Source organism: Martes martes, assembly GCF_963455335.1.
Source record: "Martes martes genome assembly, chromosome: 17".
NCBI lineage: Eukaryota > Metazoa > Chordata > Mammalia > Carnivora > Mustelidae > Martes > Martes martes.
This window is the reverse complement of record NC_137905.1, coordinates 56,066,154-56,084,732: the sequence shown is the minus strand read 5'-3', so window position 1 is coordinate 56,084,732 and position 18,579 is coordinate 56,066,154. Positions and strand designations below refer to the sequence as shown.

At 56.7% G+C, this 18,579-nt stretch overlaps 1 protein-coding gene across 1 annotated transcript; it reads right to left on the bottom strand.

Annotated features, from left to right (window-relative positions):
- Positions 1-4,858: 4,858 nt before the first annotated feature.
- Positions 4,859-17,119, bottom strand: CACNG8 (calcium voltage-gated channel auxiliary subunit gamma 8; the record flags this gene model as incomplete). Its single annotated transcript, XM_080828510.1, has 4 exons — positions 16,849-17,119; positions 8,402-8,485; positions 7,220-7,360; positions 4,859-5,643 (listed from the first exon to the last, which is right to left on the bottom strand). Exons 1-4 carry the CDS (start codon positions 17,024-17,026, stop codon positions 4,859-4,861), a joined length of 1,188 nt encoding a protein of 395 aa, XP_080684636.1. The 5' UTR covers positions 17,027-17,119.
- Between the last annotated feature and the right edge of the window lie 1,460 nt (positions 17,120-18,579).

Sequence of the window (18,579 nt, the reverse complement as noted above, 5' to 3'; positions counted from 1 at the left end):
GCCTTGACTTCCTGGGTCTGAGGGAGGAGGGGGCTGGGGGCCTGAACGCCTGGACAGAAGACTGGGACTCAGACCCCTGGGTCTTGATGGAAGCAAGAACTCGTGCTGGTGCTGGCGTCTTCAGCTCCCCAGGGGCGAAAGGGGCAGGCGTCAGGGAGAGGATGGGTGTCAGGGGCCCTGGAACCAGAACCACAGTCCTCGTCATCGAGTTTATTAGACAGGGGCCCCCAGGGGACCTTCCATGCAGTTTCAGCTCCCCTGGGGGCAGGGACAGGGACAGCCATGTGGAACGGCAGCAGGGCCTGACCTTCACCCCTCACCCCTCCCTCAGCCCTTGTGCGGACGGGCCGGGTGGGACCCACCTTCCACCACCACTTCTGTCCGTCCATGGTTGGCCGCTCCGGGGTGCACCCTGGCCCTGTCTGTCCGCCCTGCTGTGGACACGTTCAGCGCCCTGTGCGGCTTGCGTTGGAGCATGAGTTGCCTGGAATGTGACCGTGTGTGTGTGTGTGTGTGTGTGTGTGTGTGTGTCCCTAGCTCTCCCACCAGCCTGGGGCAGGGCAGGATACAGGAGAGACTCATCTTTGTCCTCAACACCGCCCAGCCCAGGACTGGACACACAAGGAGGCCTTGGGAGATGTGCATCGGGTGACTTAAAAGGATGGACGGATGGATAAAATGAGATGTGACACACAGACAGGTCCTCCCAAGGGAGGGGAAGGTGTCCCCGTCGGGACACGCCTCCCTCTGCGCTCTAACCAGCCTTGCTCCCTGTCTCTCAACCAGCAGCTGGGAGATTGCCGGCCTGGGCTCCCGGAAGGCCTGGGACTCCTTCTTAAATGAGTGACACCTGTTCTCTCCTTTCCCGGGCCTGGCAGGACCCAGAGGGGAGCCGGAGCATTCGGAGCACACCCTGCCCGGCAGCACAGTGCCCAGGCCCTGACTCGCCCCACCCCCACCCCCTGGTCTGCATCTCACCCGAGCTAAGTCACTTGGGAGTGCTCGGTTCTGTCCTGCCTCCCCTTGCTCTCTTTTCCCAAAAAGAGTATGAACTTCCTTTAGTATGAAAACCCTTGTAATTTTCATGCTAAAAAGTGGCTTGCCCCTTTCCCTTCCTCTGGTCTCAACCATTGCACTGAAATGACCTCTTACCGGGCCAGACCTCGCCATCCTCTGGCTCCTGGGCTTTCTCTGCAGTTCTCAGTCCCACTGGCCACTGCCTACCCCATGGTCACCCCCTCCCCCAGGGCTTCGTTTGCTACATCCTCTTCTCCCCCCACATAGATGACCCTGAGCCTCCAGCCAGGGTCACCTCTCTGTCTGCATTCTCCCTCTAGGCGCCCCCCTCCCCCACTCAGGGCAGCCCCGTGGCTTACAATGTCTCCTGTATGCTGACCTTTCCAAAACTTATATCACCAGCCATGGCTTCTCCCTGAAGCTCACATATCCAGCGGGTTACCGGATACTTTGACTTGGGTTTCAGGCAGGCATCTACAACTTGACATGTCCGAAGGAGGATGCCTGGTCCCTCCCACCCAAATCCCGATTCCTTGTTCCAGGACCCCCTTCCAGGCAACATACCACAGCTCGGTGCTGTGCAAGCCCGATTAATAACTCCTCTTTCTGTCACTCAGGCTTCCTAAAATGCAAATTTCTTCCCAGAGCTATAGGATGGGCACCTAGCCTATGCCCTGACCTTGCCCCACTGTTTTCACCCCTGTTAATCAGCCTGCCACAGGGTCTCCTCCCAAACCTCCCGTGCCACCTTGGGTGGCCTGAATGCTTGTCCTGTCCCCTTTCCATGTGACAAGTCCCCTATCTGTTCAAATGTCATCACTGCAGTGAGGCCTGCAGTCCCGTGTCCCATCACTGTCACCACACCCTGGATAGTGTTAATTCACCTCTTGGTAACCGCAGGGTTTATCGTTGGTCTCTCCTGGGGATCCCAGAGGGCAGGACCTTGACTGTCTGCCCACCACATTCTGTAGGCCTAGCCTGGGTCCAGAACAGTTTGACACTTGATAAATACTTCTTGCATACTAATCCTGAACACAAACAAAAGAAGTGGGTCATTCCTATCCTGTCTCCACGCTTGCTTCGGGGCAGATCTCTGGATCCTTCCCTGTGGTTCCACCTCTCCGTCTCTGTTTAGTTTTGTGTACCTCTGAGACATCCATACTGACATGTGCACCTCTGCCCCCCTCTCTCTCCCCTCTGGTCACCCTCAGGGTCTCCAACTTTCCCTGGCTCTGTGACTCACCCAGTGTTCTCTTACATCCCCTCCCCCAACCCCGCTCTTCCCATCTCCCCACTCCTCCCCATCTCCCCCACCCTTCACCTCTTTCTTGCTCTATATTTGGCCTTTGGACTCTAGAATCCACGCCCCCCAAGCACTTCTACCCCCTCCTTCACCAAGGAATCCCCCCTCTCACCCATCTTGACTCTCTGGACTCTGCCTCTCCCTGTCCTGTCTCTCCACTGAGCTTCCCTACACTCTGTCTTGTATTCCTTCCCCCACATTTTCTACCCACTCTCCCTAAAACTGCTCCCAGGGAATTCCTCCCTGGTTCCCTGCCCTCTAGGCTCTCCCTGTTTCTAGTCCACCCATAAGGCCCCCGAGGGGAACTCCCAACACGCAGTCTGATCCCATCCCTCCCTCGGCTGCCTTCTGTCATCAGAACGGAGGCTGCTGAAGCCTCTGGCACCACCAATGACCGCTTCCTCCCCCTCCGTGTCCCAGGCTGTCTTCCCACCAGACTGGGAGCCCTAGAGGGCTGGGCAGGGTCTGAAGCATCTCCAGCCCCCAGTATGGCCAGGCACAGGACCTGGCACACCGGAAATATTTGCTGAGCAAATGAAGGGACATCCATGAAGCAACGAACGTCCCTTCTGCATCCCTGGTGGCCTTTGAATCCATCCCCCCCACCCCCACAGCCCTTGCTCAGCCCACCTGTGGCCCTCTTCTCCCCATCCCAGAGCATCAGCCTCCTGTTCACCACTTTCCCAAGTGGCTCCTTCTAATGCGCAATCCAGTCCTGGACTTCTGCGGCTCAAAACTCCCGTTTCTCCTCACTGCCCTCAGAATAAAGCCCAAACTCCTTCACCCGGCACTCCGACACCTTCCAGCTCTGGCCTCTAGCTCCTTCTCTGACCTGACCTCCGACCCTACCCTGGCCTGCGATGTCCCAGAACTTTGAACCCTGTCCCAAATACAGCGTGCCATGTCACTCCCCCTGGCCCATGCCTGGGTCACAAAGGGGGTGAACCTGTCACTTGACAGGTTCCTATGCATCCTTCTTAAACTTTGTTCTCCGGGAAGTTTCCCAGAGTACAGCTCACTGCTGGAGTTCAGTCACTATGTTCTCCATTCAAGGTGTCCATCATAGTCCCTGTCATGGCCCCAATCACCCTGCCCACATTACAGTTTTTGATGACTCCACCTCGAGAGCAAGGGTATGGTCTGTTTCATCTTGGGGGACCCTGATTCCAACACACACTGCCTGGTATGTTAGCAGAGGCACAGAAATGTCAATGAGTGAATGGCTGAATTAATGCATGAATGAGACACAAATGTCTAAGTCCCACAGAGACAGGGCTTCTCCTGTACACCAGACGCCTTGCTGTGCTCTAGGATTTTGTGATTACCTGCTTCTTCCCAGGAATGGGAGTTTCAAGGACCAGGGCCTGTGTTTGATGCTGAATTTCAGCCTGCCTCTGCCTCTCACTCTCTTCTTTGATTTCTGGCCTCCCTTTTGTGCCCTATTCACATTGTGCTCCTGCTTAAAGCCATTCCATGGCTCCCTGCTGCCCTCAGAATGAAATCCAAACTCCTGACCTAACCTACAAGTCCCTGGGCAGTCAAGCTGTGTCTGCCTCTCCAGCTTTGTCTTGTCCCATCTGCACCTGGCTTGCTACACCTAAGCCCTCCCTGGAAGCTCTTCCTGCCCCAGGGCCTTTGCATATGCTGCTCCCTGGCTGAGACACTTCCCCCAGCTTCACCTGGCTGGTGTCTTGTCATCCTTTCAATGTCAGCTAAAATATTCCTAACTTTTAAATTGGGTTACACCTCCCTAACAGAGCAAGTCAAAGCATTTCAGATTTCTCCCAGGTTCTAACTGTAACTTACTCTTTGTATATACAGTTCTTTGATGAATGTCTGTCTCTTGCACAAGATGCAAATTCTATGAGGACATTGGGGAACGCTGTCTTCCTTCTGTAGGCTCAGTGGCCACCCCAATGCCTGGTGCTTAAGTATACCAATGGATTTCGGGTAACGAATGAACAAGTCACCCTCCGTGGCCATTATGTTCCCTCCCCAGGACCTTCCTGGTGCCTAACAGGCACTCAATAAACCCTCGTGGAATAATGAATGAAAGAGTGAACGAATGCCCACGTCCATGCCTTGTTACCTTGCCTTTCTGCAAGCCTTCTCTTTACCTTTCTGCTTCTTCACATAGGGCATATATATAGTTGGTAGGTATAACTATATATTCGTGTGTTATGGGCCCCTCTCCAGGAGTTGGGCTGGGCTGGGAGTCCCTCCCTCCCCCCCGCCCCGCCCCCACATGCACACAGCAAAACATTAAAAAGAAAACATCTCAAAACTGCAAAAAAACTCCACGGCCCTCCCCCCACCCCCCCATCCCACAAAAAAATAAAACACGACGCCCCCTCCCAACGGCCTCCGCCCTCGGGGTGGGGGTCCCCGATCGGAGCGCGGGGCGCGGGGGAAGGCCAAGCAGTCTCCAGCGCGCTCGCGGGGAGGGAGGGGCGCCCCCGCCCCCACGGCAGCCTCGTTGCACGCGCGCCCGCGCACGCGCCCCGGACACGCCCCCTCGGCGCCCCCCGGCGCGCGCCCCTACACCGGCGTGGTTTTCCTGTTGAGCGTGTTGGTGTTGGAGGCGGCGGCCTCCTTGGCCAGGGTCCCGGGGGCGGGCGCGGCGGGCGCGGGCGCGGGCGGGGCGGGCGCGGCGGGCGGCCCGGTGACCGTGACCGTGACGCCGCCGCCCGCCTCCTTGGGGAAGGCGTTGTGCAGCGTGAGGAAGCCGGGCGCGCCCCCGCGGTCCCGCTCGGCGCCCGCCCCGCCGCCGCCCGCGCCCGCGCCCGCGCCCGCGCCGCCGTACGCCCCGCCGCCGCCGCCGCCGCCGCCGCCGCCACCGCCGCCACCGCCGCCGCCGGCCCCCGCCAGCCCCGCGGCCACGCTGCCCTTGGACGGGTCGCGGCTGAGCGTGTACATGGAGATGTCCGTGGAGGCGAAGCCCGGGCCCCCGGCGCCGCCGGGAGACGCGTCCCGCGACGGCGACGGCTCGCTGGAGCGGGAGCTAGAGCGGGAGCGGCGGCGGTAGCGGAAGCGGTAACTGGGCAGACGGAGGATGGCCGAGGGGCCGCTCCCGCCACTGCCGCCCGCGCCCCCGCCGGCCTTGAGCAGGTCCGAGCGAGACTGGCAGTGCGCCTCGCGGCTGCGCTCGATGTAGATGTTGACGGCCAGCACGCCGATCACCTCGGCCAGGATGAACGACAGCCCGCCGAAGTAGAAGGACCAGCCGTACGAGTAGTGGTTCTTCTTCTCCTCGTCCCGCTTCGGGCCCGGCTCGCCCGCGTTGGCCGAGATGTACACGATCACGCCGATGATGTTGCTCAGGCCTGGGCGGGGGACGGTCAGACGGGAGCCTGGAGGCCACCCCGGCCCCGCCCCCGCCCCGCCCCGCCCCCGCCCCGCCCCGCCCGGCGGCCCAGCCCCGACCGTCCGGACAGCCCCGTCCCAGGGCTCTAACGCCTCCCGAGCTGGCCCACAACCCGCCCCGCGGTGGTCTAAGCTCCACCCCCCGGTGGTCTAGTTCCTGCCCCCAAGGATCCCTGTCCCGTCCCAGGTGCTCTATCTCCTGCCGAGCTGGCCCAGGCCCCAGCCCACGCTGGTCTAACCTCCACTTCCGAAGGGCATAAGCCCCGCCCCAAATGATCACTGTGCTGCCCCAGGTGTTCGAACTCCTCCCTGGCTAGCTGGGGACCATGCCCCAGCTGGTCCAGACCTTGTCACGGTCGGTCTAAACTCCTTCCCAGTTGATCTAGGCCCCAGCCCTAGAGGGTCAAAGTCCCCAATCCCAGCTAGCCCAGGCTCCACCTCCTCTAGTCCGGTCGAAACCTGGCCCCAGCGGGTCCAGGCTCTGTTCGGTCTCGTCTAAACCCTGCCCGTGATGACGTAATCCCGGCCTGGCTTTCCAGGCCCTACCCTGAGTAGTCTAGAACTCAATTTTTAATGTTATAAACCTAGGTTTTCTCCCGAGCCCTAAAGTCGTTTAAACTGTTAATGTGTAATTCCGCTCTGATTCTCTAGGCTCAGTCCCGTGCTGATCTAAACTCTTCCTTTCATGATATCAATCCAGACTGGTTATCTAGTCTAGGCCCTACCCCGCTGGTCTAAAATTCGCCCTTACTGGATCGGGGCCCCCCTGCTACTCTAAGCCCCGCCTCCAACTTATCAAACCCCGCCCCCTGCGGGTCCAGACGGGGCTTCTCCGCCTGTACCCCGCCTTTGAGTCCTCTGGCCCAAAAGCAGATCTTGACCCATTCCCAAAGCACCCCCTTCTCTTCATGCTAAATCCTCCCCCTTCTCTGGATTCTGTCCGCTAGCATTTCCCAGCACTACTCATTTCACGTAGAAAAGAAGGGAAGCCAGGGGTGCGGGGGGAGGGACGTGTGGGGAAGCCCCACTCGAAGTTGGTCTAGATGGTGTGCGAGGGCAAGCTCTTCTTGGATCGCCCGGGTTCGCGAGGCCCCGCCCCCAAAGCAGGCTCCTCCCCTCCATCTGCCGCCAATTCCCTTTCTCCCTCTCACGCTCGGTCCTCGGGATGCCAGCCCCGCCCCTCGATCGTCAAGACCCCAGTTGTCTCGAGGCCCCACCCTTCTGCTAAGCCCCGCCCCTTCCGTCTACCGGCCCGCGGGCTTCGGAACCTGAGCTCCCGGCATCCCCGATTCCGCGCTAGACACCTGTCAGTGCTGGCCTGTTCCCCCCAAAGACGGCGCAAAGGCGACACCTACCTCGCCCAGCGGGTGGCAATGGAGCTCAGGAAGAGCCTAGGAAGGCTCCGGGCCCCAGCAGGCGCCTGGGGCACGGTGGCTTTACAAACGCGCAGGCACGCGCGCGCGCGCGCGCACACACACACACGTGCGCCCGCGCAGGTGGCCGCCCCGGCCGCCGCCCCCTCCCTCTGCCTCTCACCTGCTGCCACGAACAGGATCCCTGCGCCCAGAATGATGTTCCTCTTGGATTTATAGACCCGGGAGGCCGCCACGCACACGCCCCCGAGCAGCAGCAGGATGGCGCTGAGGATGGGGAAGATGCTGGAGGCCCGCACGACCCCTGCGAGGGAGAGGGGAGGAGGGGAGAGAGGGTGGGGGCCAGGGCGTCAGACGCGGCCTTCCGGACCCCTCGAGCGCTGCGTCTCCTGTTTCCGCTCCTCTCGCTGGAATCCTCCAATTCTCGCTCCCTGCCTGTGTTCTGGCCATTTTTTTTTTTTCATTCTCTCTCCTCTTTTAAAATTTTTCTGTTTCTCGGTCCGATCTCCTCTCCCGCCTTTTTCTTCCTGCTTTTCTTTCTCCCTCGGCCTAGTAGTCTCTCTCCTGGCACCTTTTTTTTTTCCTTTTTACTTCCCAGAATCACTCTCCCTCTCTTTCTCTGAGGACCCTCCCTCTTTTTATCATTCTCCTTCTCCTCTACGTATTTCTTTCCTTTCTCTGGATTTCTCGAATCGCTTAGTACCTGGCCCACCCCCGTTCTGCCGGGTTCCATCTCTCCCCCTGGGCTCCCCGCCCTTCCTCCCCCTGTGCCCCACCCCCTGTCCTTCTGCCCGGATCCGTCTTTTCCTCCGGGCTTCGCTTGTGTGTGTGTCCGTCAGTCTGTCTGTCTTTCTCTCTGCAGTCCTCTCCACCCACCCTCCAGACCCCAGCAAACGGAATTTGCGATTTCTGAGCTCCGCGGAGGCCGCAGCCAATCATAATTCAGGATTTGCCGCGTTCTCGGGGCAGCTACCAATCGCGCCACCGGCTTCCCCGGCCAGCTTTCGAGAGTGGCCAGTCCGCGCGGCAGGTTGCCCAGGGCGCAGCGGCCAATCCCAGCCCAGAAGCCGACAACTAGTCACGGAGCAGCGTGCTCGGTCGGTAAGACGGCCAGTCACCTCCCGGGATCCCCCCTCAGCCCGCCCCAAGGTGAGAGGAGGGGGCGGGAGAGGGATCACTGAACCAATTGGGGTCCAGAGGATCTCAGCCTCCGGCTCTGGATTGGTCGGCAAGTTCTTCCCTGCCTGTCGATCTAAGTGCGCTCCCCCGCCCCGCCCTCCGCGCTCCGCCCCCGGCCCAGGCCCAGCAGCCCCACCCACCCACTCTGACTCAGACCCCCACGTACGGAGCAGATACTCCGCGCTGTCATGATCGTAGTCCGTGTCCTCCGGGAAATGGTTGATCTTCACGCAGACGCCTCTTTTCAACCCTGGAGGGGGATGGGGGTGATGGTGGCGGGGGACACTTAAGAGTGGGAAGAACCCCCGGTGAGAGAAGACCCCTTCCTTCCCCAAACCCCTCCTCTCCCTGGGCCTATTGGGAGACAGGAAATCCTGGCTCCCGAGCCGTTCAGCATCTGGGACAATCTAAACTTCTCTGGCCTCGGTTTTCCCAGCAGTTAAAAAAAGAAAAGAAAAGAAAAGAAGAAAGGAAGGAAGGAAGGAAGAGAGAGAAAGAAAGAAAGAAAGGAAGAAAGAAAGAAAGAAAGAAAGAAAAGGAAAAAAAAACCAAAGAAACAAAAAGCAAAAACCATGCAACACTCACTAAAAAGGCCACAAAGACCTTTGCCCTGTAACCCGAGCTAGGACACTCAACCTCTCTGGCCTTCCGTTTTCCCCCGCTATGAGAAATAAGGCGCCGGTCTCAGCAATGTCAAGGCGCTCTGCGACTCTGAACTGGTCGACGGGTCTGAAAATGCGTGGGAAAACGAAGGAGCGCGCAGAGGGCGAGGACTACATTTCCCATGAGGCCCTATAGAGTCTTGAGTCCAATTGTGAGAGCGCAGCCCCAGTGGACCGTGGGAGTTGTAGTCTCTTCAGCTCTGCCTATAGGGAGAGGGATTCCCAGTCTCTTACCTGGAATCCTCTGGAAGGAGACGGAGTGGCTGGAGCAAGGAGAGGCATGTGAGGAGGTACGCCTCTAGGCGTCATGCAGTCTCACCCCCTTCTTCCATCCCGGAATCCTCACCCTCACACCCTTGGGGACCCATCTTGTCACCTTTGGGGAAAGTTCCTACTCTATCTCTATCACATAACTGGAGATGGATACGTAAATAAACATAAATATAAATACATTCAGATTGCTCGATTCTCCAGGCTCCTTCCAACCTGCAGGCCTTTGCCCATGCTGTGGATTCCGTTCACATTCTTCACTGGTGAAAAACTTAGGCTGCAAGGGGGCGGCTCACAGGGTACCTGCTTGAGGAAGCTTTCCCTTGTGTGCGCACGCGCGTGTACGCACACGCCTCCCACCAAAGATGGGTCAGCATCCCCCTCCAGTGTAGAACAGCTCCCTGCGGTACCCTACTCCCCCCCCTTTTTGGGGCATGTCTAGGGTTGCTTTATGAGCTTCTTTTCCTCAATAAGCTGGGGGTTTCTGCGGGCGGATAGGCATGGAGTCTGATTCCTCTGTGTGTCCCTAGCATTGCCTGGCACAAAGGAGGGAGGCCTCAAGGAATTGGTGTTGAATGAATGAATGAAATTATGAATATAGGGATAGCAGAAGGGGAGATTGTAAGCAGAAGATGATGAGGAAATTAATGGGGATAAAGGAAAGGGTTGAGAAGAAGGAGTATGAGGCAGTGAGTAATTCCACTAATAGCTAACATTTGCTAAGTGCTTCCTAGGTGGATTAACTCATCCAGAGCTCCCACGAGTCCCATGAAATAGATAATGTTATTGGTGTTGCACAGTGGCCAAACGTTGGGAATTGGACTCACACTGCTTGATAATGAAACCCAACTCCATCATGTCCTGATTCTGTGACCTTGTTGGTGTTACTTAGGCCAATTTGCTTCAGTCCTTTCACCTACAAAAGGGGACAATAGGACCTACGTCATGGAATTGTTATGAGGATTGAAGCCAGGTAAAGAGATTGAGCGCTTTGACTAGAACATAATTAAGTGCTCAGTTGATATCAATCCATCTACCCATTGTCCAGATGAGGAAGCAGAGCCACAGAAAGGATTAATCAATTCCCAGCCGATGGGTGGTGGAAGCAGAATTAAAACACACAGCAGTTTGCCCTACTGGCATATTAGATTATGGGCCGTTCACTACTATCTTCCAAGCATCTAGAACAACACCTAGCACTTAGTAAGTGCTTAATAAATATTTTTATGAGAGTATGATTGAATGGGCCAAGGACACGAAAAGATGCTCGACATCACTAATCATTAGGGAAATACAAATGAAAACCGCCATGACATACTGCCTCATACCCACTAGGATGGCTACTATTTAAAAAAGCAAAGCAGAAAATAATAAACCTGGATGGGGATGTGGAGAAATTGAAACCTTTGTTCACTGTGAGTGGGGATGGAAAATGGTACCAGCTGCTACCATTTAAAAAATTAATTTAAACATTTTTAAATTAAAAAGTGCTACTATATGACCTCGCAATTCCACTTCTGGATATATACTCAAGAGGATTCAAAGCAGGGTCTCTGAGAAACACGTGTACCCTCATTTTCAGGAACAGCACTATTCACAACAGCCAAAAACAACCTTAGTGTCCATTAGCAAATGAGTGGAGAAACAGAATGTGGTCAGTACGTTCAACGGAGTATTATTCAGCCTCCAAAAGTAAGGGAATTCTAACGATGTGATGAAACAGATGAACTTTGAAGACACCCTGCTGAGGGAAGGAGGCCAGTCACGAAAATACCAATATTGTATGATTCCATTTCTAGAGGGTATCTAGAGGAGTCAAGTTCATGGAGACAGAAGGTTAGAGTGGTGGGTGTCAGGGGCTGGGGGAAGGGGGCATGGGAAGTTTTTGTTGAATGGGGACAGTTTCATTTTGCAAAATGAGAAGAGTTCTGGAGAACAGGTGCACAGCAATGCAAGTGTACCCTTAAAAAGTTACGATGAGGGACGCCTGGGTGGCTCAGTGGGTTGGGCCTCTGCCTTCGGCTCGGGTCATGATCCCAGGGTCCTGGGATCGAGCCCCGCATTGGGTTCTCACTCAGCGGGGAGCCTGCTTCCCCCTCTCTCTCTGCCTGCCTATCTGCCTGCTTGTGATCTCTCTGTCAAATAAATAAATTTTTTTAAAAGTTACGATGATAAATTTAATGTTATGGTTTGTTATATTTTACCACAATTTAAAAAAAATGAATGAGTGATTGATTATACACCTCAAATGCAAACTCTCATCCATCAGCACATTCATTATGGTGTGGTCGGTAAGACTGTGGGTTCAAGTTCTCCCCTTTCTTGAATGGGATCACAGCACACCTCTCAAAACATTAATCATAATTAAATGACGTTGAGCATGTAAAGCACATGGCACACAGACCCTCTCAACAGATTAGTGATGACAGCAGTAATGATAACCAGTACCTACTAAGGGGCTAAGCACACGCCAGGCACCTAGAGCATTCGACAGGTAGTAATGCACTTGGGAATTATGACAAACCCTAGGGATACTGGATAACAATGATGTCCCTGCTTTACAGGTGAGAACTGAGCATAGAGTGGGAGACTGCTCAGTCCCGTGTAGATGGTAAATTGAGGGGAAGGAGATTAATTGTACCTGGGCTTCAGAGGTGAGCATATTTAAGACAGTGGAGCGCAGTCCCTGAAATCACATCCCGGGATGGCTGCTTCCCAGCTGTGTGGCTTTGGGGACTTGAATGCCCCTGAGACTCAGCTTCCTCATTTGGGAAATGAGGACAATGCCATGACCTCATAGGCTTTGCTAAGGGTTCAGTGGAACACAGGGTCAAGTGCAGAATACAGGCGGCTGGGTAACATGCTTCTGTGTGTTATCTGACCTGACTAGGCTGAGCCAGGAGCTTTTTCCGTCCAGGGATGGCATTAATGTGCCCCCGGGTCTCCCCTGAGCCTGCCTAGCACAGACCTGGGTAGGTGGGAGTGACGAGGGGGCGGTGCTGCAGTGAGGGTGCACGGAGAAGTGAGCTCCAGCCCGCTCTGCCCCTCACATGTTGGGTGACCTTGTGGCTGACTCACTTCCCTTGCTGGCCATCAGCTTCCTCCTCACACCACTTCCCGAGGCACAGTTGGGAGGACTGGGGAGATAATAAGACGTGCAAAGTGCTGGGCACGGGGGCTTTAGATACCCCACTCGAGGGACTGGAGCTGTGGGTCCAGGTCTTGATTCCTGAGGAGGGAGCTACACCCACACCCGTGTTACCAGCCCCAGGTGGCTCCTGGGCACTTGAAACGTGGCAATTGAGATGAGGTGTGAGCATAAAATACGTACCGCATTTCAGCCTTACTGTGAAATAAATGCGTAATATTCCATCAATAATTTTTTACATGGACTACATATTAAAATGATAATATTTTGGCTATGCTTGGTTAAATAAAAGATATTAGCCTTTATATTGATTTATTATAGTGTATAAGTTCTATTTATTAAATTATATTCATTGAACCTTCTTCTTTTTCCTTGCTTGAGTGTAGCTACTGGAAAATTTTAAATCATATATGCAGCTTGTGTGATGGGCAGTGCTGGGTCAAAGGCCGAGATTTCTGGGCTACCAAGGGAGGGGGGACTCAGGACTGTCACCTGAATTCTGAATAATTAGAACAACAACAACAACAAAATATCAACGACACAATCTAACCCTTACGCTGTGCCTGCTAGCCTTTTAAATACCTTACAATTACAGCTCATTGAACCCCTCCACAGTCCCTGGGGGTTAAGGGATGTTGCAAACCCCAATCCTTGGAGGATGGAAATGAGGCACAGAGAGGTTCAGTGTGGAGCCCGAGGTCACCCTGCTGTGCTCAGAAGGCAGGAAGGAAACCCAATCCCAGTCTTGTCCCAGCGTCTGTGTCTCAGTCACTCTACCTACTGCATCTGTCCGGGAGACTCACAGGGACATGGGGACGGAACCCGAAAATCCCCGGGGATCGAGTGCCTTCAGGAGGCAGTGGTCCGGGGGGCTCGGTTTCTACATTCCCGGGTCCCTCGTGGGCTGGAGGCTGGTGGATGCCTTGCTTTGTTCTCCTAGGAAGGAAAACAGACCTGGATTCAAATCCAGACTCAACTGCCTATGAGTCATGTGACCTTGGGAAAGTCATTGCACTTTCTCTGAGCCTTCACTTGCATTTCTAGAAGGTGGGAATGATGGGGGTACGTATTACACAAGGCTACTGTGAGCGCTGTGTGACAAATACATGATGATTACAGTAATAATGGAGCCGGCCTTCATTTACACCCTCCTTACCACCTCTCCTTTGGCTTCTGGGACACCCACTTACCTCATTTTCCCTAAATCTCCGTGGCTCTTGCTTTCTGAGCTCTTTTTGCTGGCTTCTCTCATCTCTCTTTTAATAGTGGACTAGCTCAGGCTGCAGCCCTTCAACTAATTGTTTGGTATGTTTCTCTCTTCGCATTCTCTAGGTGACCTCATCCATCCATATGCAATGACCCCCCCGATTTATATCGCCAGCCCAGACTGTCCCCTGAACTCTGGCCTCGTACAGCGTATCGCTCACAGCCTAGATCAGGGGTCAGCAATCCACAACCCGTGGGCCAAACCCAGCCTGCCAAATCTGGCAAAGAATAGGTTTTACATTTCCTAAGTGAATGGAAAAAAAAAAAAATATCAAAGGAGAGTGTTCCGTGGCACGTGAGAAAGCTACGAAATCCAGAGGTCGGTGTCCACACACGAGTTTAACTGGAACACGGCCACGCTCATTCACTCACGTGTCCTCTTTAGATGTTTTCAGGAGTGGCTGTGACAGGGACAGGTCCACAGAGCCTAAAACACCGACCATGTGGCCCTCGGCTATGCCCACCCCTGTCCTAGGTGATACGCCTAAAAAGCATCCTAGATGCAACACATCCAAAATCGAGCTCCTGCTAGCTGTCCTCACAATAAATTAGACCAGAGAAAATAAAATACATAAAATGAAATACCCGCTGAACCGTCCCCCGGAGGCCCCCCTACACTCACCCCCCACCCCCTCCCCTGCCATTCTCGGGCGCTCAGGCCACAGCCTTGGGAGCGGTGACTCCCGACCAGGGAGGAATTTATTCCCAGACAGAGAAAGTGGACAACTTTGGTTGTCATGACTTGGGGACTGCTCTCGGCACGGAGAAGAAAAGGCAGAGGCCAGGATGCTGCCGAGACCCTACAGTGTGCAGGATGGTCCCCACAGCCAAAGCGTCCGGAGTGCTGAGTTTGAGAGACGCTGCCTCGGAGACCCCCGATCTCTCTCTCATTCTCTCTCTCTCTCTCTCTCGCCTCCCACAGCCACCCTGCCACCAGTGTCTCAACCCCCACGGCCACTCTAGCTTTGGGACACGCTCTGAATCCAAATCTCTCCTCCAACTCCACCCACCCCCACCCCAGACAAGCGTCCGCCTGTCCTCCCTCTCGCCTGACCCCTCAGTCTCTGCCCAGCTCAGCCAGAGCCCTCCTGTCCGCTAGGTACGTGGGGAACGCTGGACGGGAAAGCCAAGTCACAGCCCAGCACCTGCAACGTGTGCAATGGGGGCCTGTTCTCTCTCGGACTGCATCTCCCAGCACACCCCCCAGCTCAGGTTACCAGGGGCCAGACACCCAGGCCCCCACCTCAGGGCCTCCGCCGTGGCTGCCTTCCCTCCAGAGAGCCATGTGGCTCCATGCCCCTTCCTTTAGGCCTCCGCCCCGAGGTCGCCTGCTCGGTGAGACCCGTCCTCATCTCCTCACCTGCAATGTCACACGTGTGTCCTGACGCTTCCCATCCTGTCCCCTGTCCTCCTTAGCACTTCGTGCCAGCTGACACCCTAAAGGTTTTGTTTACTTATCTTCCTTATCATTTGTCTCTCCCTCGTGCATAGAAGACGAACGAAGCTGGGATCTTTTGTTTTTCTCTGCCATTCACCCCGCCAGCAAGAACTGCGCCTGGCATACAGTGTAAACCCAATAAATATCAGTCCTATGGGTGGATGGACGGATGGACAGATGGACGGATGGATGGGTGGATGGACAGACAGATGGACGGATGGACGGGTGGACGGACAGACAGATGGATGGATGGCATTCTTATTACATGCTGTCCACTGTCCTAGGGGTTTCGGGACACAGGCCCCCACCCATGGCTGGTGCCTGGCGTTTGGTCAGACCAGTGGATGCACCGGACTCGAACGCCCACAGGAGGAAGGAAGTACGATAATAAGACAGTGGACAGATGCGAGGGGACAGGGAGCAGAGGCGACTGTGGGGACGTGCGCACCGCATGCCTGATCTGCAGGGGCAGCGGCTGCTTGGACCGGCCAGTCGTGGCCACTGCAGAATGAGGCCCTGCGCTGTCAGATCTTCCACTAGTTCAAAAGAAGCTGGAAATCAGATTTTCAATGTGAAGTCTCCCTATTTTTAAATGTTGGCAACGGATTCGGATTTTGGCTTCAGTTTTAAACACTTGGCACACCAGACAAAGCGTATCAGCACATCCCATCCTTGAGACCTGGGTTCTCTTGGCTCTGCCCCAGTCACAGCTGGGTGACCTTGGGCAAGTGGCTTAACCTCTCTGAGCCTTGGTTTCCTCATCCCCGACAGGATCCTGCCTCACAGGATTAAAGGAGACAACTGCACTCCTCACTCACCGCGAGTGCTCAGCAAAAGAGAGGAGGAAAGGATGGGAACAGAGAGGGATGAAGAAGTAGAGAGATCTTGGTCTCTTTGATGCCGGAGGAGAGGTTTGGGACTGTGTAGTTGTGTGTAAGAGCCGTGAGGCTCAGGGCGGTGAACAGATAGTGATCACACAGGAGACAGACGCATGGTGGGCCTGGGACCCAGATGCCCTGCCTCCAGCCCCAGGCCCAGAGCTGTGCAGACCCCGCTGAGTGGGAGGGAGGAGGGGCTGGGGGGGCAGGGAGAGGACAGCAGTGGGCAGGTGAGCAGAGGTTGAGCTGGAGGCCCCCCAGCACGGAGAAGGGCTACAAGAGGGAGAGCAGCACCCAAGGACAGAGCAGAGATGGAGACCGGGAGAGGCGGTGGTCTTACGGTCCACGAGTGAGGTGTTCAAGGAGGAGGAAGGGGTGGGTGGAGGCCTGAGCAGAGTGAAGGTGGAGCAGAGGAGGCCTAGGGCCAGGCCGGGAGGCTGGAGGAAATCCTAATGGAGAGGGCCAACGCGACTGGAGTCCACAGGAGAGAAGAGAGGAGAGGGTAACCAGCTCTGACCAGAGAGGGCACGGCCATGACCCCTGACGTCTGCGGGAGGAGCAGCCCAGGAGGAGGAAGCAGGGGCAGGGGGGCGGAGGGGACCGCGGTAGGGTGTCTGCGGAGAGCAGCTGGGAGGGGGCCTGGAGGAGGCCAGCCGGCCCAGCAGAGGAAGGGAGGGTCCCCGGGAGGGAAGGGAAGGGGAGGGAAGGAAGAGGGACGCAGAGGGCACCGTGGAGGGAGGAGGCAGAGGGAGGGAGGAGGCAGAGGGAGGGACGGGGCGGGCCCGCAGTGGCCCGGAGGGGAGGGGACGGTGTGCGGGGCGGGGAGGCGGGGTGCAGGAGGGGGGCCGGGACCCCGGAAGAGGGGGCAGAAGCAGCCAGCGGAGGGGGGTCCCCGGCCCGCGGAGTCTGGAGGGGAGGAGGGGCGCGAGGCCGGGGCCCCCCGCACCCTACCTTCCAGGCAGCAGATCCTCCAGAGCCCCGAGTGGGTGAGGCCGCCGGGGTCCTTCTTCTCCGAGGAGCCGCTGCCCCCGCGGTGGGGAGGCGCGTCGTCGCCGGCCGTGAGGTTGGTGGTGTTACAGATGAAGGCGCGCGTGTACAGCCAGTAGTCGGTGCTGATGGCGATGGTCATGAGGCCGAAGGCCGCGAAGGCGCCCACGGTGGTCAGCAGCACCTGCACCCCCTTCTCGCACCAGAGGCCCCTCTCTTCGTTCCAGCGCTTCAGCGACTCCAGTTTGACCACGGGGAGCCGGGGGGCCGTGGGCCACCACCGGGGCAGCGGGGGCGGGGCCGTGCCGGCGGCTGGGGGGGGGCACGGCGCAGGCAGAAGTGGGGGCCCGGGGCCGGCCGGGCTGCGCGGGGGCGGCGAGGAGGAGGCGCGGCCCGGGAGGGGGTCAGAGGGCGGCCATGGGCGCCGGCTGGTGGGGGCGGGAGCGGACACAGGGTTAGTCGAGAAGGAGCGCGCCTCCCCCGCCGCCGCCCCGACCCCACAGCGGACCCCCAGGGTCTCCCGGCTTGAAGAAACTCCTTCCACTCGGGGTCTCCCTGCCTCCCTTTCTCCCTCGGCCCAGGGCAGGCTTCCCACCGAACCGCACGGGGAGAAACCGCCCCCCACCGAGCCTGACGCTGCGGACCCCCTCCTGCTCCTGCCCCTGGTCCTCACGTCTTACCCACCGGCAAGGCCACCCCCCCACTCTGGCCCCCGGGCTTCCTCCTCCCAAGGAACCTACAAGAGCCCCATCACCGTTCTTATCTCTCAGGGTTCTGCCTGCTCCCCTCGTCCCCTGCAAGTCTCACCTCCTCGCCTACTGTGTCCTCTCCTCAAGAAACATAAATCTCTCAATCTCTCTCCTCAGCTAACAAAAGTCTTCCCAACGGATCCTCGCTGTTTGCACAACTAAGAAGAACCACGTGGTCACCACCACTCCCACTCCCACTCCAGCCCCCTCCCGTCCCCACTCAGACCCCTATGTCTCTGGACCAGGGTTCTCAACTGGGAACGAAGCTGGAAATCACCAAAGGACCTTAGAGATCAGGATACCTGAGCCCCACCTGAGCCCCACCTGAGCCCCACCTGAGCAATTCCAAATTCATTGGTCTGGGGTGTGGTCCCTGAGCATCTAGGTTTCAAAAATCTCCCTGGGGATTCTAATGGGCCACCAGCACATGGAAACCTCTGGTTTAGAAGGATGTCTCCAGCCCCCTCAAACTCACTCTGCAGTCCCCACTGTCTCCCTTGGACCGGCCCCAATCCCCTACTACGTCTTGGACTCAAGCAAAATCCCCCACCCTCTGCTTTGCTTCAAGAAGTCTTCCGAATCTGGCCCCCACTGTCTCTACAACTTAGGCAAACTCATCACAGCCATCACTCTCTCCTCCTCCATTAAGAAAAATTTCCTCCATGAGCTCCACGGAGAAGCTACTCACAAGAATCCCTTCCCCCAGACCCCCAGTACCTCTCCATTCAGAAATCTCCCGATGTTTGACCCAGACTCCCACTGCTGTCCAGGGAAAGTCCCCCACTCTGCCCAGCATCCCCCCCCACCCCATTCCTCTGCCCTTCCACCATCTCCCATTGCCTCCAAATCCCCTCACTGGAGCCCTGGTTCCCTGTTATCTTCATCACACTGATGAGCCCCCCAAGTCTAGATCTCCCCGACTCACTTGGAGCTCCCACTCTCTTTA